Genomic DNA, 25,956 nt, shown 5'->3' on the forward strand with positions numbered 1-25,956 from the left:
CACTAACGACATAATAGGCACAAGCACAACAGTCAATCAGCTTTTTATTTGAATCCACATGGTAGATCAAGCAGAGCAGATTTATGGAGTAAAATATAGACACTAGAAAAATTCTGATATTATTATAGTTATCAAAATAACTACTGCATATAATGTCAGATAAAAGGGGAATGGACATGCAGAAAACAAAATATGCACTTGTGTACACTACTACTATACATTTGGGGTGAATATGTGTGTGCCTATTATATATGTAGAATGCATATTTGAACTGTGTGTCTATTAGGTATTATACAGAATGCATATTTGAACAGTTGCAACAGAATACAGTACTAAACTTCTTTCGGTTCAACTTGTGATTCAGCTTGTTCTTTTGATGAGGATTGGTCTTGTGCTGGTGCACTGAACTAAGCAGGTTTTTTGAACTGGACCAAGATCATAGTCATGTTATCACATCCTTCGCCACCAGCAGTTGATGGTGCCAAACACCGGTCAAACACTCTTTCGCACACAGCAGACAGTTTTGTTTCCTGAAAGATGATTATTGCGATAGATCATTCAAAGGTTACCGACCATACAAATTTTACTATAAATTCTAATGCATTAAGTGATATACTAGAGGTTCAGTAAAAGAAAATGGTTATTAAAGATTAGTGCAAGCTGTCCATGGCAAAGAAACGTGATATGTTACTGAGCACTAGCAGAATGATTTATTTATTCTCTCAAACAAAATAATGCTAGGGGAAATATCAGAATGATTGTCCATGAAAGTACCAGGCACTGCATTCAATATCATTGATAAGTATTAACAAATCTTTGAATAATTATGACAGCTATTATCAACAATAGGAAATAAATTAAAACTTAGATCTCACCGAACGCAGTTGTTCATGAACAAAATCTACCAATTGTTGACTTGACAAGCAGTCCCTGAAATAATCAGTTGAAATCGATGATTATTTTAAAACAGGAAGTATGAAGGGGCATGTGCAACCTAAACTATTTCAAAATCAAACCAAGTGATAACATTTTATTGAGCAAATTATTGATCTCTCAGATAGATCACGATACAATGTTCAGAATCAAATGGACATATGAAAGCATAAGAAGCGTACCATATGCCATCACAAGCTAGAACCATAAATTCATCTTCATCACAAAGTTCAACCTATAATAATAATATCAAAGCAAAAATAATATATCAATCATAAGTCATAACATATGAAATTATTATGGGTTATACCATAGAGAAAATGGGAAATGTGGCATATATGTGTATCACTGAGACTGTTAGTTGAATTGCATCAGTGACAAACTTACAGTGTTAATATCTGGATTGGCAGTTACAACTTGTTTTTCAGCAGGAAGAAATTTGTTCTGTTTAAATTCCATGTCACCTGCAGTAAATTGAAATTTATTAAAGAATGGCAACTTTATACCCAATCTCACCCCTCAAAAAAGTTAACAACAATCACATAGGTAAGTTACCAATAGCTCTTGTAAGGTTTAAACTGCCATTTACTCTTCCGGCATGAATAAAACCACCAGCTTTCGAAATTCTTTCCTTCTCAATCTCAAGATCAGGTTTGTGGTCTATAGACAAATTGTATGCCTGCAGAAAAGATCTGTAATTATACTATGTGTGTAATTATGCACGAGATCTATAACTTCGATAAAACTGAGAAATGTAGTCTGCTCGAGAGACAAACCACTTTCAATAACTAGAAAACATTCCCCAAACCAATTTGACTCATAAAATTAAGAGGTACACAATTTTTCCAATGTGCAGTACTCAGGCATATGAAAACAGCATTTTATATTTATCTGTATATGCATTTGTGTACTACTGTCTGTATACATCAATATTAAAGAACTTCCATCTAGAGTGTTACCTGTCCCTTCCGAGATATTACACAACGTGAATCACCAGCATTTGCGACAAGAAGTTGGTTGTTTCTAATAACTGCAACACAGGCTGTGCTTCCTGAAGTTGGTCCAGCAAAATCAGAATGAGGCCCCTGATTCCAGTAAATAAAGTTAAATCAGGAAGATGCATAGAATGTGTAACATAACATAATAGGCTCACATAAAACAAGCATGTCGGGAGAAACATAATACTATTATCCAAGAACATGATACTTCCTTGCTCTAATTTAAATTATCCAATTAATCTGTACTTACGAGTATTAAACTATCCTCGAATGTCGGACCTACCTCCTCACAAGCCCAATCATCAACTCTGCTAATACCATTGCTGCTTCGTGGAGACCAAATCAGCCCTTCTATCATCCCAGTAAACTTGTTTATCTTATCTCCCAAGATTGATAGCTCCCTCCATCCTCTCTGACCACGCATCATCTCATCCATTCTGCATAGTCATGAAAATACCAGTTTATAACTTTGTTCCTTTTCATATTTTAGTTTAGAAGGGGGAGACAGAGAACTACACACTAGGAACCAGAAGAACTTTTTCTGCTAATCAATTACAACAGGAGAGACAGAAGATATAATGTCATACATCATGTCTACTCAATAATGTAAGTTATGGAACAGAATAAATTGAAGACTATACAATGCAATACCATGATTAATAACTAACATGCGGGCTACAACTTGTCAATGAAAAAAGATACACTGTTTCTTCATACTCCTCCCATTTAGTTGATGCATGAAACATGACTAAGTAAATATAATTGAGACCATTATCAACGGTGTTTCTTTGTATGTTAAAGAAGAAATGATGTAGAGTAAGAAATACAAAACAAAAATTTTAGCTGATGGAAGGTCTTGAACAGTATAAAATCTCAAATTCGGGCATATAGAATACATGCAGAGGAACTTCCATTAAGCATATAGACAGACCCTGTTTTCATCTCACCTTAAAAATGATTCTTGAAGAGAGGTTCCAATATCTCCAACTAAGTATGCTTCACTTTTAAGCATCTGTTGGTGAAGAAACTTAGCACAAAACTTTGCAACCACCTTACCTGAAATTTTTAGTAGTAAGTAAAGCATACATAACAAAACTTTGACAACGAATTAGAAAATTTCTTTTGGATTTTCTCCTTAACCAAAATACAATTTTATAAAAAATAAAATGCATGATGGTTTAGACTTAATAACAATGATCCTCAGATTAGGATTTCTCATAATGACTCAACCCCAATTAAAACTTAATAGAAGAACCTATTGAATCATAATTGAAGTTAAAGATGCATGTTTGAAAAAGGCAACTGTATGCATTTATCACCAAGGAAAGATGACATTTGCAATTCGCAACAAAGTAGTAATAAACCTAACATTCTTCCATCAATCAAATTAGCCAAACATTTTCGAATCTTACCTCCATGACCGTCATAAACACCGAAAAACGAAGTAGACTCATCCAGATCAGTATACGCAGCATGCTAACAAAAGAAAAAAGAGTAAAAAATCATCAGCATATTAACAAACCAACCAAAATCAACTGAATGAATCACAACATACAAACAACATCACATTCATTCCCGAAATCGCAATTCACCGAATCAACCATTGCTTTTTTCAAACAATGAAACAAAAACAGTACCCTAAATCAACAAACACACTACAATCCTCAAGGTTAACATTTCTCAAGATTCATTAGCAAATGAAAGAAAAACGAAACAAATTAATAAAATTAGCAACTGACAGCATCTTCCATTGTTGCACGCCATCCTTGCATGGACGATAAACCATATCTAAGATTATCACTCTCTCCATCTTCAGAAAATTTCTCAGTTTTGGGAGTGCTGAGATATATCCCCATTTCTACAAGATAAAAACCATCATCAACTTTAGTTTCTGAAAACAGAAATTGAAGAAGCAAAACAATCATGCATACCTGAACAGAGAGAAATTGAAGATTGTTGCGAAATCAAGAAGACGGTGATTGATGACTGTTGAGAGACTGTAAACACAAGATTGTAATTCTTTCTTTCTTTTTTTCTCTCTCTTTGTTTGATTCTGTTGTTCTTATCTAGTTATTTATATGTATTATATTATTGATTCTCGTTCGGTTATTAATTAATCATGATTAATTTTTGATGATGATATCTTGAAGTGTATCGTGCGTACAGCTCTAGGAGATTAGATTAGATTTGATATGATTTTGTATTTTATTCGTGTAACGTGTGTTGGTAAAGTTAAATTCAGTTATTTTATATCATGTGATGTCACTTTGTGTGCAATCATAACTATTTTTACTCTAGAAATGGAAATATACCGATAAATTTAACCGTACTACATGCAGTTAGACTTTCTATATTGTATAACCGTTTCGTATGGGGTCAAATTCAAAAGTACTTGTTAGTATGGATTCGATTATAAATATTTACAACTATTTTTTATATGATCACAATATATTGTAAAAGGAGCTGAAAATCTCTTCAATTAAGATTTGGTAAGTGTTTAGAATTAGTTATATTTGATGATCAACTCAATATTTTTTTCCCCAATTTATTTAGAAAATCCCCATACATTATAAAGATTGCTTAATATTCTTACTCAGTATCGTATCAATGTAAAGAACATGGTGACAGTGGAACAGGGCATAGTGGCGGTGGGTGTTAGCTGATCAATATTTACTAGTAGTAGAAAGTAGGTGTTTATGGAAGTTGACCACAGGTGTTTGTGATGCTAATTGGTGTGTTAACGGTGAGTTAGAAATTTTTAAGATTAAATAAAAAGAATATGCTTAGCATTATATAAGTGTTATTACTCATGTACCAAATCTCTTAAAGTTTAAATAAAGACTTATAATTTCTGTGTGATTATTTTTTTTCAATTTGGTGATCTTTCAGACCCTCTTATAAATTAACAATGATATCATAGTCGATGATTTCTTTAAAGGAGAATCATCCCTTATATTGAGATTTTTGACAATGGTGAACAAGCGACATTTCATGTTGATGACATAACAACAATAAGGCAAGTGTGCGTGGTAAAAGAAATTTTTATTTGAAGGAGAATATTACTCGGACAAATGGATAGACTTGAGAAACACATTTCTAATGTGTAAGTGTGAATTTGAAGTTTTACCTTAAATTAAAAAAACATGTTAAACTATATATAATGAGATAACTAGTATTTTAATGTCTTAAGATTTTAAATAAAAATATGAGGTTAAATCATGTTTCTGTGAATAGATGGTATAAATTATAGTTGTAATCATACCATTGTCTTATGGCATAAGTTGATTCAATTTTTGAGATAAAACCATGTTGTTTTTAATGCACCAAATTCATTCCACATAAAGTCAATTTGATCTTTAAAATTGGATCATGTGATTTGAAGATCACACATTGATGTTTAAAAGGATGCTGCTACTCAGACACTTAACATGTATTAACACCATCATTATTTTGTTAGTTGGCATTGAAGATACTCAATAGTCATGTCAGCCTTGTTAGTTGGCAAAACATGGCCCGAATCTAAAAAAGGGATTTTGAAGAAGTTTACTCTTTAAGTAATAAGATCTTCATGCTCAATAGAAATTGGCCTTCACATCTTAGTCATAAGCAACCTAGTTAATCAAGTTAATTTAGGTCAAGTTAGTTGAAGTCTATTGAATAAGAGTATTCGCAGATTTTTTTCTCTCTCTATCTCTCTCCCCACAAGGTCCACAATGAAAGACCCAACAACAAACTTCATACAACAAGACGCATCACACGTGTAACGGACCTCACCTGACCTCACCTCAAATGAAGACACACAATTTCACATTTTCACCATTAGATCTAATCGGGTGGCAACTCGCTTTGCCATACTAGATCGTACGCGACACGAGTGTAACATCTATGACAACACGAGATTTCACATTTTTCAGCATTGGATCTAATCGCTCGGCAACTCATTTTTCCATACAGAAAGCTCACTCTATCGCATCAAATTCCATTCCATTCCATAAATCTATCGCATCAAAATTCCATTCCATTCCATAAATTTCAATCACTTGTTCTCAAATGAGATATGACAAAAGGATGCAAAAACACATCTATATTTCACTCCTCAATTTCATATCCCAGCACAAATTCAATAACTACAACAAAGACATAATTCTATATCTCTGAATACATAAACCCTAATCAATCACGCCAATGTTAATTTATTGAATGATTCAAACGATAAGTAAAACATTATTTCCCATTAGCACAATAAGCATTAAGTTAACACAAAACCCCTTTCTACAAATTCAAAGTTCTAATCATTATTAAAACAAAGGGGATTCAACAACAGATTCATACAAACACACTCCAGAACACAATAATTCATGACATATAGAGTTGAATCAATCAACAAGCGTTGCAACAACAGGGTACTTAGCGACGAACTTCGTTTCCCAATCATTGAGAACTCCGATCTCCTTCTCGGTGAGTCCATCCAGTGACGACGTGATGTCTTCTTCGTTTTTGCTCATCTTCGCCAGTGCTCTGCTCGCGTCTCTGCCGGCGAACATCGCGTAGGCTCCGCCGGGACCGTAGAACGATTTGCCGGTGGTGACATCGAACACACGACCCTTCACGGCGACGTATATCGGCTTCGATGGATCTGTGCCGTTGTATGCGCTCAGTTGCTGTGCTGTAATCTCCATTTTTTTCTCTAATCTCACACCGCACAGAGAAGTTGGTTTCGATATTGTTTCACCTTTTTATCGAGTTTCAATTTCAACCGCTAGTTCTTTTATCTTTTTATTCCTTCTTTACTTGCATCACCTACTTTTATTTTCTTTGCTTTTTGTCACCAGTTTATCATGTTCTTTAAAGAGTTATATTTTTTGTACATTAATATGTTTTTTTTACAAACAAATTGAATTAAGAGGAGTATTAGGCATATTTCAACCTAATTACACCAGAAACGCAAAAAAAATAAAATCAAAGTTATAAATTATGAAACATAGAGACACGGACACCGAGACACGACACAATATAAGCACTTCAACACTACTATCGACACTACTAATGTAAAAAACACAAGATACTGACATCGGTACATATATATAATAATATTTGAAATCATTTATTTATTTATTATCAAAAGAGTTAAAAATATTCTAATCAAATTTATAATTTTAAAAAAAAAATTTTCTTTTGAAAATAAAAAAAATTATTGTCTTTAATTTTTCATTGATAATATTGTTTCAATAACATGTTTAACTCTTTAAATTGTGCGAGATTTGTATTAAAGAATGTATAAAGTGTGTTGAAGTAAAGAAAAAAATAATTTTTAAAAAATATTTGTCTAAATTGTCCGACGCGTGTTGTAGGAGTATCAAACGGGTGTCAGACACTGATTTAAAGAGTGTCGAAGCTAAGAAAATAAATCATTTATTTGAGGACACTTGTCTGACATTTCCGACACTTCTCTGACTTTTCTAATACGTGTCGTATGAGTGTCATACAAGTGTTGGACAACGACGAGTGTTCGACACTCTGACACGCTACTCCTAAAGGTATTCGTGCTTCATAGGTTATAAACAAAAGATCTAGAAAATTACACCAGTCAACTCAAAGAATATTATTACAACTCCTATGACAAAGCAAATCACTCTCAAGATCTAAACTTCACCAAATACAATAACTCCTTAAGACTATTTACAACGGGGTGTTGAAAAAATTATTCAATAGTTGAATAGGTGCAATGGGGTGTTGAATAAAGAGTTGAAAGTGATGTGGATTAATATGTGTTGAAAACATTCAACATGTTAAATGAGAAAGTGTGGACCCACATATATTACTTTGCAAAATTTTATTGGTTGTTGTGATTGTTTAAAATGGTGAGATTGGGTGTTGAATTTTATTAAACAAAATCATTGTAGTGAGTAAAAATTAAATGAGTGTTGAATTATTATGTGGAAGAAAGAGAAGATGATGTGGAGAATAAAAAGTGAAAAAAGAGGGTATTGAATATACAAACCATTGTACATAGCCTAATATCAACAAACGCCCATGCAAAGAGAATTCTATTCCTACTAAACTAAATAAACCAATACACCCAAGACCAAACAGACCAACACAATCTCCACAATGCTGCAAAATTGAAACCGACCATAAAGTGAGCAAATTGCTCAATCAGATTATAGACCATAATAACCTCACCACATCTCAACCTAGAACATACATGAAACCAAACATTATGACTAATCTCGCAATTGAAAAAAAGATGAACTATGTCGTCTTCCTCTTTGAAACACACCAGACAAACCAAATTCTCCACTCCATTGATGATGTTTCTTTTTTCAATTCGAATTTGGTCTATAACTTATTGGTTAACAATCTCCACACAAAAATCTAAATTTTGCTAGGTAATTTCGAATCCCGCAAAGCCTTCAGAACCAACAACTTTTCTTCCTCCAAAATAACTTTCATTTGCTCTAAATTCACCAACACATCGTAGTTGTTCTTGATGGAAAAGACCGGGCCGAATTTCCACTAAACAAAATCATCACACACAAATTGATTAGGCCTGATATCCTTTCAACTGCTTGTACTCTACTTCTGCCTCCATGCTAAGAGCACTTACATTCACTTGTAAGTCTTAGCATCATTATTCCCAAACCAATACCCTGCATCTTGAATCAAAATATATGGATTCTCAACAAAACAGAAAAGTTGTTTGAACTGAAGAGCCAACGAATTTTGGCTTACAGTTTAATTTAATTTTGTTGGTACTTTCAAATATTACATTTTGATCCAAATTCCATTTAAAATTTTGAGACTAAAACATAATTTGAGGGATGAGGAGGTCATTTTTTAGGTTTTGAGTCATAAGTTAGTTTTTATAGGAGATTGATTGGAGTTTTTAAAACCAAAAACTCTAATTGAACAACTATCTTGGTTGACTTGTATAGAATTTCATCACATGATTTTGCTTTTATCATCGAACATGTTTCGGTGTGCCTCTAAGGTGCATACCTAGTATGATCCATTTTGGGATAGTGACTTGGGAGTGACATGTTTCATTGTGGGAATAGGCTTGACCTAGTCAGATACAGTTCCCCCTAAATTTTTAATTGAGGTAGTTAGATGACAACTTGAGGTTCAAGTTGTTTACTCTAGTTAGTGATCAAATGCAATCTTAAATCAAGAACTAAAATGATGTAGTTGGAGCTTGTGGGTTGTATTAGTGATTGACGTAGACAAATTTTTCATCATAAATGGATTCAAAGTGTCATACTCACTTACACACAGACTTTGATATTCACCTTTTCAATCGAATTTAGCCCTATCTATTGCTTTCAGATCCATTATGAGTTTGTTGATGAATTAACATTATGTGTTGTAACTGGCTTTCCTTAGTAGAGATCACCCATGTTTGGCTTGTTTCAATTATGAATATGAACATCTTTAGGTCTGGATATCAACTTAGGACTTGGAGGTTACAATTGTGCTAATGACCTCAAAACTGTGAAGGAGTTATGATACCTCAATTTTGAGTTGTCCTTTGGATTGACTTTGTCTGACATGTTAGTCCCTGTTAACATGAAATTTTTGACTCATCGAATTAGCCAAGATTTTTGAATCAAGCATATTCGTAAAGAATGAGATAGAAACACATGCAAAACACATGTAGCTAAAACATGTTTTAGACACCAAGACTACAAGTAGCCGACATGAAACAAATTGATTATCGATACTGGCAGTTGGAAGACCCGAAGATGTTTTTCGATAGAAACAGTCAGAAGATTTAAGGACAGTTGTCGGACATTGGTAGAAGTTTTCAACAGTTCAAGAACTAAATGCACGTGGAAGCAAAATATAGGATAAAAGGCCATGTAATTGTGTACGTGTCAAATGCTTGAGAGTTGACTGTTGTCGACGGTTGTAGATGTACTTATTATATAAATAAAACTCGTCTATGAGATGATGGTTCACATTTTCATTCTACTTTCTTTAGAATTCACACATCCAAGTCATATAGATTCATAATTTGTGAGAAATGTACGAACTTGTGTTCCACTTTTGATTTATGTATTTTCATTCGATTGGCTTACTAGTTTTCGCATTTACTTTATCCTTTTATGAGATTTTGTAGTTTACTTCTTGAAATTCTTATACAATTGTTCCACATTCAAACGCTAATTTATCAAGTACAAATGCTTTTTCTCAAATCGTTATGCACAAATTGTCCTTAGGATTTTTTTCGAGTTTCATCCTTTAAATGAACGAAAACTTGTGAATTGCTTACTAAAAATAGAAGTAAACAAATTGGCACGCATAGTGGGACCCTTTTATGCACAAAATTTAAACTTTTGCAGAAAAATGTTTGTGCTTTATTCTTTGTTTTTGTTCTTCATACATGCAATGTTTTCAATGTCTGTGTATTTATGCGTCTGAGAAGTGGTAAAATTCTTAAAATGGAATGCCCAAAAAATTCTTCCCTTCCCCAGAACGATGCTCCAAATATAGAAGAATAATCAATTGAAGCGGCAATTAGTGGTGTAGGTATTTCAAAGTGCGTTGGAGTAAATGCTCCTGTTATAAGTCAAATGTAAGTTTCGACGACATTGCCCGAAGTGGTGGTTCCCCCACCACAAATAAATATGAGGAAATTATCTAGAAAATGGTCTTTTTCATGCTAAGTGAATAATATTTTATCACTAAGATATCTTTAGTTTAAGTTAAATGTGCCTTTTGCAAGACTGCAATACAAAGAATTGAAATATCTAGCCAAAGGATGAAATGCCGATGAATAAGGGCGCCAAAAGGAATTAATTAAGCCTGAATACATGCCAAGGCCCAAAAATGATCAAGGATGATGAAAACATGCTAAATTATCTATTCCCTTAATTGTCTAATCAATTAGAGGCTGTTTGAAATTCAAATTTCAAATTTCACTCCTCATAATTGATTAAACCTAAGGAATAATTGATTATAACCTCTGTAAGTTTGCGCCACCAATAACCAATCATTAGGGTTTCTCGCATTGAATGATCTAATAGATTATTAGGGAAAATAATTTATTAGAGACACCCTATAAAAAGGTACCTCACCGTCACTCTTCTTCCATCCTATATTTGCTTTCTTCTTCTTCTTCTTCTTCTTGCTTGTGTTTTCTCTGCGTGTGTGCAAAATATCTTGCAATATTCATCATCATCATGGCTCCAAAAAATATATGCAAATCTGAAAGCTCTTCTTTTAAAGCATACTTCTCAAGTTTTTTTCATATAAAAAGTAAAAGGATCATTTCAACAAATATTATGTAAGAAGATAAATTCTTCATTCCTACCATTTGGACGAAAAAGATTTTTTTTGAAGATGGTAAGTTTTTAAAGTTATTCGATGAAGCTTTGCTAAGGAGTTTCATTTGTGAAATCCTAGAAAATAAGTTTGCAATTTTTGTGAGAATGTTATATTACAACCTCAATTATGTTGGTGGATTTCTCACCAGTGAAGTAAAGAAGCAACCGATCAAATTATCTCTTGAAGAGTTTGCTGAGATTTACAACCTTCCTTATACCAGTTCAAACTACAAAGCTAATGAAGATGCAAGTGATAATTTTTCTTATATCCCTGCTACTATCTCCTTCTTAGAAAGTACAAACTATGATATTCTTTCTCCTTCCAAGATGGAAAAAGTGCTTTTAGACATATGTCTCACTCAATATATGGTAACACATATTCTTGTCCCAATGAAACACAACTTTGGGCAACTAACTAGAACTGATGTTGTTGTGGTATAGTTACTTGCTAATAAAGTATAAACAAATTGGACAAATGTATGATTCATTTTATGATGGATATCAAGAAACAGAATATGTGGCTACCATAAGGTGAGCTGATAACAAAAATCTTTGAGTACGCTAGGTTCAACCTTGAGGATAAAGAGTTCGAAAAAGATTACATCGGGATAGGAAGTAATTAAATAGGTCTAATGAGAATAATAATTACAAAAAGAGTGTTATCTCACAACCCTCCCAAGGAAAAATAAGGGTCCTCAAGTCAACAAGCCCCACCTCAATAAAGAGAGCCTTCAATTTTAGAAGAGTTCGGTTATGAGATCCCAAAAGATACTCCTACTGAAGCTTTTCTTAACACTATCATCAAAAAGTAAAAGAAAAAGAATAGAAATATAAACATTATAGCTTATCTGCTCCGCTGCCTCTTCGAGTATTCAGTGATCATGATGAGGATTTTGAGTAGCCTTGCCCTTCCTTATTTTTTGTTTTTATGCTTTTTCCATTTTTCCGCTTATTGTATTGGAATTCTTCTTTTTAAATTAATGAAGTTTTTTGTTTATTAAATGCTTGTGCCTTTTTTCTTCTTATATTGTGATCTATGTGCTTGAATATCTTCCATATATGTTTATCATTTTCCCGCATTTTTTATAATGCCAATGGGGGATATGTATACTCTTAGGGGGAGTAAGGTATACTCTCTATATCTGTTAGGAAGAGTTTAACCACTCTAATATGTTAATGTTGTTTTCTTATTTATCCACCTCCCTTAGAGATGCGTTTCCATCATAAAAAAGGGGGAGAATGTGGATTTGTATGCTTGTAGGTATAAACACTGTAGTTAATAGTTAATCTTTATGGTTTTGATTATGACAACATTATAAGGTGAAGTATTCATCTGATGTGATGAACAAGTTATTGTGATTGGGTATCAATATGTCAAATCCTATCTATAAAGGACAACACCTAATGTCAAGTGATGTTTGATGGAATCAATGATGATCTCGGTAATTCAATCTATATGATAATGATATCTAACAAGAAAGTCATATCAAGACTCATCAGATATAATAAGTCAAGTCCTAAATGAAGTGTTGAATCCATGGTGAATCTAGGAAATGATCTTGGATCTTCAGATTTGTGGAAGAGAGAAAGTGTGAAAACTCATATTGTCTGTGTCGAGTGATTTGTGTCTATAAAGGCATAAAATAAGCTCTTAAATTACTAAGGAAAATTACATACACACACACACACATTTGAATAATCGAGAAACCTATCTTACTTTGTTGAAATTACCAAAAAACTTTTTTGTGATTAACTAATGGATTAGAGACTCATTCTAATAAGTTAAGAGGTTTTTATATGGCATAATCGATTATCCCATTAGGGTTAATCAGTTATCACTTTTGTAACACTTATAATCGATTAGAGGAAGCCAAATCGATTATGATGGTGCCATTCAAAAACTTCATTTTTAGCTTATCTAATTGATTAGACCTAACAACTAATCGATTAGCAACATTAAAAAACCCATGGATTATTTTCATTTTGAACCATACTTTTTCCTATAAATAGAGAGATTGTTTCTAATTTTATTCACACTAGAAAACATATTTTGAATACTCTCTCTCTCTCTCTCTCCCCTTCATTTTGGCTTAGTGTTTTGAGAGTGAAATTTACCTATGAGGTGTTTGGTTATGATGTTAGCGAATTTTTGTAATATCTATTATGAAATTTTATTGTTTTGTTATGAGCTAAACCAAGTTATAAAAGTTCTTTTTTGGTCTATGAGGTTTTCTGTTAAAATCTTCATTTGGTCTGTGAGCTTAGACTGTTAGAAAAGCTCTAGTTTGGTTTGCGAAATTGTATGTTAAAATTTTCATTTGGTATGTGACCTCCGCGTGTTATAACAACTTTGACAGCCTTTAACCACTATGGATTGTCATATATTGTAATTTTATCAAGTACAAAGATCGTGTTAAAAAAGATGATTACGTAATTGAGCATGTGTCGTCATCTAATCAACTGGGAAACATTTTTACTAAACCTCTTTCTAAGGAAAATTTCTCTCTCATAAGAAATGAATTAGAAATATTAAATAAATCATGCATGAATTAATATTTTCTAGATGCCTCTTCTATGCGTTTTACATGATCTATGTGCTTGCTTTGTATTATCTTCCACCTTTTTTATAATGGCAATAGGGGAGAAGTATACTCTCAGGAGGAATATGGTATACTCTATATTCATAAGGGGGAGTTTAACCACTCAAATCTTTCATCTATGTTTTTCCATTTGTTCCACCTACCAGAGGGACGCGATGTCATCATAAAAAAGAAGATAAAATGTGAATCTATGTGCTTGCAAGTACATCTATCTTCAGATGATCACATTGATTTTGATGATGATAACACCTAATGTCAAATGACGTTCGATGGAGTCCTTGAGAATCTCAGGTTAGAAAACTTTAACGATGATGTCTATCAAAGAAGATATATCAAGTCTCATCTGTTATAAGTGTTGATGAATCAAAAAAAGGATCTTGAAGCTTCAAGGTTATGAAAGAGAAGAAGTGTGAAAGCTCTTCTGATCCTTGTACGAGTGATAAATATATTTTAAAAATATAAGAGTAACTCCTAAGATATCAAAGAAACTCACACACTCACACGTGCGCACATACACAAATGTTTTTGAAGTCTCTCTCATTCTATAAAATCACCTGGAAGTGTTATATGCATGTATTTCAAATTCTCCGGTTCCTAAAGGGTTTTTCAAATTCCTTTTAAAATAAAGATAAGGACATGTAAGGAAAATATGTAGATGTAGGTGACGTCTAAGACACCACTGGACGAGGTACTAATGGGAAAACTACCTCAAAAGGATAAGAAGGCACAGCCTTTCCAACACCACTATGAACAACTAGACAATCCCTCTCAATCCCCCCAAAAACTCTTGACCAATTAAAAAAAGGTTATCAAGATCCCGCACCCTTAAAAATCTGCCACACCTCCACACTCGACAACCTCCCCATCTTCCCCATTTTCCACACACATGATTTGAACTAAACTTAATCTACACCACATCAAACAAATCGCAAAATTAACATGTATATTTTTGTTATAGAAACATTTGATGCCATCACATCTAAATGACAAATAGTTTATTTATTTTGTAATTAACTAATCAATCACGCTTTATATGATCCATAGAAAAATATATTTTTAATATTAATAAAAGTTAACTCATTTTAACTGGCTCAGTTGGCAAATGAGCTTTCTCCAAAAAGGGACGGAACCGGCTAGTACCCGGGTTCGATCCCGGCTGGAGTCAACGCCCTGGGGCCACGGTGCCGTCGCCTCCGAACCCGGGTCCGGATTAGTCACGTGGGGCCCCTTTCCCCCGCGGATGCCGGTCGGTTAACACAAAAAAAAAAGTTAACTCATTTTATGCGAAAACTTATCGTCATATTTTTAATATTAAAATAAATAATAAATAATATTAATAATTATTATTATGTTTTAAACTTTTAATAATAAGAAAAAAAATCATGCTTTGAAATATGAATTAGACAAAAATGGAAGGGAAAATATTTCATGAACATATTTTGTTTACACCCATGCAACTAGGGCTGGAAATGAGTCGAGTCGAACTCGCCTCAGCTCAGTTCGACTCGTTAAGAATTGGTCGAGTTCGAGTTCGAGTTCTAATTCATGACGAACTTTTTTTTTCGGCTCAAACTCGACTCGTTAAGAATTGGCCGAGTTTGAATTCGAGTTCGAGTTTATCTCCAACTTTTTTTTCAGGTCAAACTCAATTTGTTAGAAGTTCACAAATATCTCGATTCAACTCGGTAGGTTTATCTTGTTAGGTTCAACTCGCTTATTTCACGGACTTAAAAATAATTTTTTAAAGTCTATTTTATATATATATATATATATATATATATATATATATATATATATATATATATATATATATATATATATATATATATATATATATATATATATATATATATATATATATATATATATATATATATATATATATATATATATATATATATATATATATATATATATATATATATATATATATATAGGGGACGACTCAAGTGAGAACACTTGGTTATTATGAGAAATGAGAACAATGAATCACGACCATTAAATTTTGATTTTGTTGATTTTAATGGACAGGATTAGTTTCTCTTTCTATGTTGATTTAAAATAAATACTAAGGATCATAGAAAGAGAAATCAATCCAGTCCATTAAAATCAATAAAATCAAAATTTAATGGTCGTGATTCATTGTTCTCATTTCTCATAATAACCAAGTGTTCTCACTTGAGTCGTCCCCTATATATATATATATATATATATATATATATATATATATATATATATATATATATATATATATATATATATATATATATATTTGACTTTTTAAATTAATATTTTTTAAATAAAAGTTATAAGATTGGAATTTATACGATTTCATTTTATTTGTATAATTATTTGTAGAAATATTTTGCTCACTAGAGAATATAAATTATCAATTAAATCGTAAGATTAAAATAAAATATGATACTAAGATTTAGAGCAAATATTTAAACCCACTCTTAAATATAATACAATTTATCTCATATATAATCGAGTTGACTCATGAACCTAACGAGTCGAACTATGTATATTTCAAGCTCAGCTCATTTAGTTAACAAACTTAGTTTTTAGCTCATACTCAGCTCATTTGGTTCATGAACCTAGTTCAACGATTTAATTTTCGAATCGAATTTCGAACTATTTTCGAGTTAGTTTGGTTCATTGTCAGCCCTACATGCAACACTTGATTAACTACATGTAAAAATATGATTAATTCAGTTAAATAAATAATAAATTTTATTTATAGTTAATAGTGTAGTTAATTCAATTATATATGTTAATCATATTCAAAGATGTGAATTGATTATATACTCGTATTGTGAATTGATTATTATATGTTAAATTGAATTAATCAAAAAGGTCTATACATGATTGACAGGTGTATGAAAAAAAAATATTTTATCAACTTTATTAAAAATAATTTTTATCACTATTAACCGAGAGAATCTAGACGACATAATCCAAGTATTATGAGGGGACAAAAGCGAATTTTACTAACTAAGGAAGTGTTGTGTATTTAACCTTTAATTATTTTATGAAAGTTTTATTTATTTTGAAATATTAGTATTATAAAATACAATTAGAAGTCATAGTTAATCTATTATTATAAGCACCTCCTAAAAAAAAATTTGAACAGCAGAAACAAATTATAACATTTTTTATTTGTATAAAAAGCAGTCTTAAAGAATAAAAGACAAAAGAAAACAAATAAAATTCAAAGTACATGTATTATATAGTATATTATATTATTTAGTACTATTATACATTGTCAAAATGTAACCAAAAATATATTTTGTCACTGCCAAAAAAACATTTTATCTTTTTCTTTTTGACCATAATATTTTATTTTATTAAAACATTTGTCAATGCTTGAAAACTTGTCATAAATTTCTCACATTAATCACAAAAATTTACACCATTTTGTCCCAAAATAAATGAGTATAAAAAGCATAGGTCATTTCACACAACACAACTACAAGCATTTCAAATTCATTAGCCATTCAAATCAGAAAAAAAAAATGACCCACTCACTATCAGCTACTATACTCTTTGCCCTTCTCATATTTACTACAGGTACTTGTCTATCATTGTTTTTTATTCTTAATATTTAGATTCCTCTAATTAAGTCATTGTTTTTTTATTCTTAACATTTATATTCCTCAAATAATGTTTGCAGGAATATGGAAGGCACAAACATGTGAACTAACAACGATTGGAGGTGGTTGTCCTGATCTTGCAAAATGCATGCAAACATGTCTACCATGTTATAAGGGCATAGGTCAAATCAAATACTATTGTCGCTCTGGAGGTTTTCCTATATTACTACCTACATGTGTTTGTGTAATGACCAAAGGTGCTCCCTGTCAAGTACCTGGCTGCCCTAAACCTCCTACAGCTGCCTTACCAGCCAACTTCAATCAAACTCAAATGAATATTACAGCTTAGATAATGCATGTATTTCTTCTTATATAGTATGAATAATTTCAATAAATTATATAATTATATATTGCTCTTAATTTATTTCTTCACTAATCATGGTAGAGTGTAATATCTTAACATTTTAAAAGAGACAAAAGCGTGTGAGATGTTTAGATGGATGAATTTAAATGGTAAAACTTAATATATGAAAATTACACATAAGAAATGTACAAGTAACTGTGTCGTGCTGCGGTTCCATTACAAGAAAAAGTGTGATTTGCTGTGACAAAAACAATAGTTAATTTGTAGCTAATCTCTATCAAACAGAATTAATTGGAGATTGTTATGGATTAGCTACAATATATGCCGTCGCATTGGCTAATTATCATGGCCAAAATTTTCTAGCTAAACCACAAAATGTTTGTTTTGAGTTATGTTTCCCCAACTATACAGTTACAATATCGCCACCAAAATTTCATAGTAAATCTCAAGCTAAAATTTATAGCAAATTTTTGTAATTATTTAGTCAAAATTTATTAGACTTAATTTTTTAAATAATTGATTTTAATTAAAACTAAATAGGCCTAACTAAAAAAATCGCAAAAAATATTATAATAGTATCAATCAAGTTTTTTTTTTTAACGTTATAGTATCAATCAAGTTAAAACTTAATTTTGATGTCAAAACACAGAATATGTAAGAAAACTAAAGGATTCTTGTATATTTGATGAAATGTGCCAATTCTAGAGAGCTTAAAGAAATAAGCCAAAAATTTAGATTATTTTATAAATGTAAGCATAAAGTCAAGTCGAAATGGATTATGCTCATACTGCCTAATTCTTTTCTTTTCCCGTAATGCTTTCGACCGTTCGGTTTATGAGACAAACCACTTTGAACAGGGTGAGACTTGCTTGAACCAGAAAGTTCATTTGTAGCAGGAGCAGGACCTCTAGGCAATTTTGAAGAAATCTATTTTACCACTTTGACCAATTGGAAAGTTGTTCTGCAAACAAATCGATAGCATGATATCCACCTTTGGAGTTGGACCTGCATATTTCAAAACACAGTTAACTACGACGTATAAATATACTTCAGAAATAAAAGAGTGTCTATAGGTGTCTAATATGTATCTGACACTGATACTTCTCGATACATATCCAAGAAGCATCAAATAATAATTTCAATTATTTACAAAAATACTTTCATTGATGCATCTTTGAGAATTCATATCAAATAAAAAGACACAATTGTCATCCATGTGATTTATATATGATGTGATCGTAGTTATCAGAATAATTGAAAATTACAGTCGCCTGTGGGTAGGTTTGCTAAAAATACAACCAATGCAGACAATGTAGCTTTAAGAATTTCATCGAATGCATTTGTCCCAACAGTTGTACTCGGATTCTATATCAACATCTTTGAAGAATCATGATAGACAACCTTTGGCGAAGTATTAGAAATGTTTGCAATAGATCCCTTATCTGCATTGACAGTGTATCATTAATTGCATAATAAGAAATATTGAGAAACCGAATGCGAGAATGAGTATAACACTTGTAAGGGTCGTGCCATTATGAATAATAGACTTCTCGACTTTCTCATTGAGTTTTTTGGCAAGCCACTAAAAAAGTAGAAATTAAAACGAATTACTAAATAGATGAATGTAAGATGTTTTTACCAAAGAGCATAACACCATGCAAGTAAACCAATAATGCAGGAGTATTCTTGAATGAGCCCACATATGATATAGTATGCAACGCAGCTTAAAGACACCAGCCTCAGCCAAACAACATTCTTACACATACTTCAATCATGTCATGTGATTACGCATCTCAATAAAATTAAAGACGTAAAAGTTTAAAAATCTAACCTTATAAAATGAAGTGAAGAACAATGTCAGGTTCTATATAAAAGCCTAAACAGAGGGGAAAATGTGGTCAGACAAATACTAAGCAATTAATTAAGAAAAATTAAGCATCTTGCTTCAGTAAAAACCCACTTGTTCTTCACTAGATCCATGTGCATATGCCTCAGGTATATTTTGTGGTAAGCAGGAGTATGCTCTCCATTACAAAAAATCACTCCAAAATTCACATTAGTTAAACTGAATCTTCACAAAAACACATAGGATAGAAACATTGTTGTTGCAACTCAACTAATTATCTCAGTTAACACTCTCTTACCCCTTTCACTACAAAAATTCACTCCAAAATTCACATTACCCTCATCAAGATGAAACATTGTTGCTGCAACTCAATTCATTCAAAACAGCAGTGGTATGGTGAGGGACCCCAAGCCATGGATTTTGAGATACACTAGAGTTGGTAGATACATTACTAAATGAACCAAGAAGACAGAAACACTAGATTTGGTTCCAATTTCATTACAATATAAATCAATATACAATTTTTTTTAATTATAAACAGTATATAGTGATCTATAAGTCAGTAATCTCTATAATGCAAGTTATATTCTATTGTTAAATCAACAACATTGATGAAATCAGAAAACATTATCATTTAAAATTAAAAGAAAATGAAGATAACAAGCTAAAAATGACCATCAAATATCTAGTACTAGTATAATGACAAGACCTAACGAAAGACCTAACCAATGAATGTAATGTAATCTAATGACGACGTTGACGTTTCGACATTATTCCATAAGGAAAATCTATGATTAAAGATGACTATCTCCTCAATTTACAATTATGGATAGTAACTTTCTTAAACTTTCTTTAAGTATGAATTAAAAGTGCAGCATGATCTGCAAGTATTACATCCATATAACGCGCGGTTTGGACGAACTCCAACAGATTTAGGAGCTTCATTACCAAAAAAATTCAATTAAAACACTCTCCGGAGGAAATCTTTCAAAATTTGTACTACTCGGTTCCCACCTCTCAAACATTATCATTATGAAATCTATGGCTTATAGAAATACAAAGCTATTGAATACCCAACACTAATCTTGTCATTTGAGAGAGATATTTTTTGCAGGAAAATAATTATATAACTGTTCTGGGCCGACCTAATCGATCTAATTAGACCAACCCAACCTTCGGCCCAAGGCGCTTTGAACCACGCATGGCGACCTCCTCCAGACCGCTCCGGGCAGACGCTTTGGACAACCGACCACGAGGCACACTCGTGTCCGGCAAACAACCAGCCCTCGCGTCACCAAAATCTCCGCCTCAGAAGACGGAGCCAATTTCGCATAAGGGCACCCTATAAATAGCCCTTTCATAACAGAGGGCAAGGTAATCTTTTCCACCCCCAAATTTTTTCACTTTGTTGTACCTTGTGGAATACCTACTTACTTTGGCATCGGAGTGCCTTGCAGGTACAACCCTTTTTTCCCATCAATCATCCCGAACTTCAATCCTTCATTGTTGCTGGCCATCTGATCCGCTTGGTAAGATCAGTGGCGCCGTCTGTGGGAACCCTAGCTCCCCCGTTCCTTTTTCTTGCACCTTCTTGATCCATTCTTACCTCCTGCAAGAACCTAGGAACCAAAGCTTTAATCAAATCATTACTCATGCCCGGAAATAACGAAGATCCCTCTTCATTAGACACTGCGATACTCAAGAAAAACGACATCTCTGTCGTTCTCCCTTCCAGAAACACCGTCCCTCGAGACGGTGTCACGGCGTCCCCTTCTCCAAAAAATCTCCAAGATGATCCATTTCATCATCTCGAAAATACCAGCGGGAAGGACAACCCCGAAGAAATTCCATGCAACCCTTTCCTCTCCAAAGGTCAGACTCCCCAGGACCATACCATGAACGCTGTTCTGGCCGCCCCTGCCCAGACCATGAACGCTGTTCTGGCTGCCCTTGCCTAGACCAACGCGCTCATACAACAACAAAACGACAGGATCAGGGCACTCGAGCAAAAACGCCAATCTAAGACTCCCCCGGGTCACAAGCATCGCTCTCAGCGTGACGTGATTCCTAAAAAATGCCCTCGATCTCCCTCCCCCAGGGAGAACGCTGGTCCATCCTCCAAGAAAGGGTCAAGCGACCACCACTACCGACACCAGTCACAATCTCCTCGACCGAAAAGAGATCCCGATCACCCCCGATGGGGCACAACGATAACCGAACGCGACACAGGCGGAGTCGGAGCCGCTCTTCCACTCCTTCCGCCAGCGACGACGAAGAGGAGCGCAGAGGCCCTTTGTCCCACTCGATCTTAGAAACACCCCTACCGGCCGGTCTTGAGAAACCCCGCCGCTGGGTACGTACGACGGGACCACCGATCCGGACGAACACATAGAGAACATCGACGCCCTTCTTGACTACAGAGGAGTGTCCGGTGCCATAAAATTCCGTTTGTTCCCTACAACCCTGTGAAAAGGAGCCATGACCTGGTATAAAAGTTTGCCCGATGAGTCCATCACTTCATGGAGGGTGCTCGGGAAACTTTTTTCCAGACACTTCACGGCCTCCCGAAGACACCCTAAGTCAGAAGCCTCCTTGGAAGCCATAATCCAAGGAAAAGACTAGTCCCTATGGGGTTACATAGAAAGATTCAATAAGGAAGCCGTGCAAGTATCCACCACTGCCCATATGAAGAAATTCTTGCTCGAGCGAAGCCTCCGACCATGCTCAGACTTCGTCAAAGCCGTCGGGATCGAAACACCGGCCACTCTAGACGAGTTCTTCCTCAAAGCCCAGGCGTACATACAATATGAGGAAAAAGAGGCCGCTCACGCGGTACGCAATTCCAGACAGGAAGAAAGCAGTAAGAATGATCGCCAAGATGATTCCCGTCGGGGAACGGACAAAAAGAAAGACGACGAGGGTCGGGATCCCAAAGACTACAAAGCTCCAGCCGGAAAGTTCCGAGGATACACCCCGCTCAACGCCTCAAGGGAACGCATCTTAAACGAATGCGCGAACGCCGAATTCCAGACGGGCAAGGTCCGCTTCCCTAAAACCATGCCTGTGCGACCGAACGTGGATAAATCAAAGTTCTGCCGATTCCATAAAGGCCACGGGCACAACACCGAGGACTGCATCCACTTGAAGGATGCCATAGAGATATTAATCGGGGAGGGACACTTGAAGCAATACGCGAAAAAGCAGGAGGCCGCCAAATAAGCCAAACCAATCACCAAGGAAAAACCGGCGGAGGACACGCCCGCCATGCAAGTGGCCATGAGCATCACTCGGCCGAAAGACTTTTACCTCCCTGACTGGGCCAAATCAGCGACCGCCACCTCTTCTCACAACGGATGGGAGATGTTCCCCTCCGCCATGGTCATATCGGGCGGGGATTCAGCAAGCTCACTGTGGGATCCGTGAAACGAAAATTCGACGAGCTACTCTCAGCAAGTTCGAGCAAAGCCGCTGCTCTCGACCAAGGCAGCCCATCCTCTATATCCTTCTACAAAGAAGAATTGCCCGGTGGAGCACCCAATGCCACCATTCCCCTCCTCATCCGAGCTCGGATGGCCAACTTTGACGTCCGATGTAACACCCCATAATTTCAGTTTATTAATTTAATTTGGATTTAAATTAAATAATTGGAATTTTAGTATTTTTATTTGGAATTATTTGGAAAATGGTGAAATATTGACATTTGGGCCTAGAGTGGTGATTAGCAGAAGAGGGGGTGTTGACTAAGCAAGCCCATTATAATATTTTATTTTATTTTTCATAAAATAAGGAATTTGGGGAAAAGAGGAAGGAGAAGCAGGAACTGAGTCTGAAGAAAGGAGAACACGTGAAAGTGAGAAGAGCCAAAGGGGAAGAGAACCTTCGAAGTTCGACTCTGAGGTAAGGGGGGATTCTTCGGGTTAGTATTCCTTATGTGATTGTAGGTAGTATGATTGATTAGGATTGTTGTCTAGTTCAATCGTACGTGTCGGGTTTGGGAATTTTGTTAGGTTTTGATAATCTTGTATGAATTGGCATGATTTTGTTGATACTTGTGATATATGATGTTAATACATGTCAATAACTTGTTTGAAATGTGTAATTGTGTGAAAAACAATGATATTTGTGTGTATGTTCGTATGTACCTGAAATTGGGGTATTGGGATATGGTAAATGCTGTCAAAATGGTGATTTTTGCTGTGCAGGTACGTAGGAACCGGTTCCCATGTGGGACGAACCGGTTCCCCCTTGTAAAAACAGAGAAATATGGGTTCTGGGTAGCTGGGAACCGGTTCCCACGTAGGGACAACCCGGTTCCCCATAGTAAAAACCAGAGACGAGACTTTGAAGCTGCCAGGAACCGGTTCCCACGTAGGGACAACCCCGTTCCTGCAGCACTTTTTCTAAAAATGTTTTATCTTTGAAAACTCATAACTTTTGATCCGAGTATCCGATTTATGTGCCGTTTTGGGCGTTGCGAAGCTAATGAGATGCTTTATCTGATGAATCGATAAAATGGACAATAGCCAACTTTACTTTTAAACTCGATTTAATTATTAATGAATTGAAAGATAGTATATGTATATGTGCTTATATATATGACTATTGATGCATGTTCTGTATTGGTGATGAGATTGTGATATTCATTGGGTGATGTTGGTTTATAACATGTTGTAAATGAATACATATTTTGTGATTATGTTGTTGGGTTGTTTTGATAATTGGTTACATTGTGTGCAATTATGTTAGATGTAACGATGTATGAACGTGGTGATGATTGATGAATTATGAATGTTAATATACTGTTAATATTAACATGTGAACTGTGGTGAATGTATGTGTGATATGTTTGTATGAATGCTAAGAATATATACATGCTTATTGGTGATGATTTGGTGATGATAATGAGACGATGTGTTACATCGGATTGGTGATGTTGTAAGCATGTTATATGTTGCATTCATTGGCATACATTTTTGGTGATGGATCCCGGTGATGAAAGTGGATCAAAATGGTGAGCATGATTCCCAGTGTGTGGAATCGGTGCTGAATATTTTGGTGAGCATGATTCCCAGTGTGTGGAATCGGTGCTGGATATTTTGGTGAGCATGATTCCCAGTGTGTGGAATCGGTGCTGGATATTTGGTGAGCATGATTCCCTGTGTGTGGAATCGGTGCTGGTTAAACTGTATCTCAGTGATGAGGATATCAGTTGGATGGGTATATCCCATGTATGGTACCACATGCATAGTGTCAGTTTAATCATATGCATTGGTTATAACATGATTGGATGGAATTCAGTGTTATGCCTTGGTGTGTTTATATGATTGATGTATTAAGAATATGTTGTTAATATAACTTGATCATTGGTATAATTGATGAGTTGTGGGCCGATGGCCAATATTGTTGGATTGATGTTTACTTGTTGTAATAATTCTGATTATATGTATGATTGAGTGGATGATAATTACTATGAGATTTTATTGCTTATGATTGCATAATGCTTATTAATTCGAATGAAACTCACCCTTACTTTGATGATTTCAGATTAAGGATGTAGCGGCGTCTTGATTGGGTGAAGATAGCTTATAGGCTAGCCCTTAGTCCGTGTCGAGTCATGCTCTGAATGTAACACTGGGGAACGCTAGTTTAGAGACGAGTTATTATGTCGGTCTTTGTTGTTTATAATTGTATTAGAGAACTTGCATGAATGATGATGATTATGCAATGTTATGAATTATAATCCGCTGTGTTGAACATGAATTGTATTTATGTTAAATGGTTCCTCGTGTGGCATGACAAATGACTATAGTATTTTATGTTAAAGAAGTTGTGACATCCTTGTATTTCATGTTTACTCTAAATTTTTATTATATTTTCCGCGGGGGTTTTAGAAGGGTGTTACATCCGACGCATATTGGTTGATCAAGGAAGTTCGGTTGACATCATGTACTCCCAACTGTTCAAAACGCTGCAGCTTAACGACAGCCACCTCACCCCCTACGTAGGATCGAACCTACAAGGTTTCAACGGCACAGTAACTAAACCGTGGGGCTTCGTCGAGCTCATAGTTTCAATTTGATCGGCGGAAACCGCGAGGGCCGTTAAGGTCCAATTTCTGGTCATCGACTGCCCGTCGATATACCAATGCATCCTCGGACGCCCGACCCTGGCCGAGTTGATCGCGGTCCCCTCAACTGTGCACCTCAGGCTTAAATACTACACGACCAAAGGACAAGTCGCAACACTGAACGGCGACATTGAAGCGGCCAGGAGATGCTTCAAAGCCTCCGCCAAAG

At 34.6% G+C, this 25,956-nt stretch overlaps 3 protein-coding genes and 1 long non-coding RNA gene across 5 annotated transcripts; 2 read left to right on the plus strand and 2 right to left on the minus strand.

The window, feature by feature from the left end:
- Positions 1-96: 96 nt before the first annotated feature.
- On the minus strand, positions 97-4,021 carry LOC131660695 (probable protein phosphatase 2C 60). 2 transcript variants are annotated; one of them, XM_058929989.1, is made up of 11 exons: positions 3,863-4,021; positions 3,671-3,789; positions 3,344-3,407; positions 2,879-2,987; positions 2,215-2,368; positions 1,893-2,018; positions 1,489-1,612; positions 1,321-1,397; positions 1,116-1,168; positions 876-930; positions 97-530 (listed from the first exon to the last, which is right to left on the minus strand). In XM_058929989.1, the coding sequence occupies exons 2-11, from the start codon at positions 3,785-3,787 to the stop codon at positions 408-410; spliced, it is 1,002 nt and encodes a 333-aa protein (XP_058785972.1). In that variant the 5' UTR covers positions 3,788-3,789; positions 3,863-4,021; the 3' UTR covers positions 97-407. The 2 variants fall into 2 exon arrangements, with proteins under 2 accessions (XP_058785972.1, XP_058785971.1); XM_058929988.1 differs by having other exon boundaries at positions 2,182-2,368.
- Positions 4,022-6,144: 2,123 nt separating this feature from the next.
- On the minus strand, positions 6,145-6,704 carry LOC131655183 (probable steroid-binding protein 3). Its single transcript, XM_058925081.1, has one exon. It carries the CDS (start codon positions 6,608-6,610, stop codon positions 6,308-6,310), a length of 303 nt encoding a protein of 100 aa, XP_058781064.1. The 5' UTR covers positions 6,611-6,704; the 3' UTR covers positions 6,145-6,307.
- A 10,591-nt stretch (positions 6,705-17,295) lies between these two features.
- On the plus strand, positions 17,296-17,870 carry LOC131655184 (uncharacterized). Its single transcript, XM_058925082.1, has 2 exons — positions 17,296-17,427; positions 17,531-17,870. Exons 1-2 carry the CDS (start codon positions 17,373-17,375, stop codon positions 17,797-17,799), a joined length of 324 nt encoding a protein of 107 aa, XP_058781065.1. The 5' UTR covers positions 17,296-17,372; the 3' UTR covers positions 17,800-17,870.
- A 5,580-nt stretch (positions 17,871-23,450) lies between these two features.
- On the plus strand, positions 23,451-25,493 carry LOC131655185 (uncharacterized). Its single transcript, XR_009299676.1, has 2 exons — positions 23,451-23,557; positions 25,205-25,493. It is a non-coding gene; the product is annotated as an uncharacterized LOC131655185 (long non-coding RNA).
- Positions 25,494-25,956: the final 463 nt, after the last annotated feature.

The sequence above is a fragment of the Vicia villosa genome, linkage group LG3 (genome assembly GCF_029867415.1).
Source record: "Vicia villosa cultivar HV-30 ecotype Madison, WI linkage group LG3, Vvil1.0, whole genome shotgun sequence".
Lineage (NCBI taxonomy): Eukaryota > Viridiplantae > Streptophyta > Magnoliopsida > Fabales > Fabaceae > Vicia > Vicia villosa.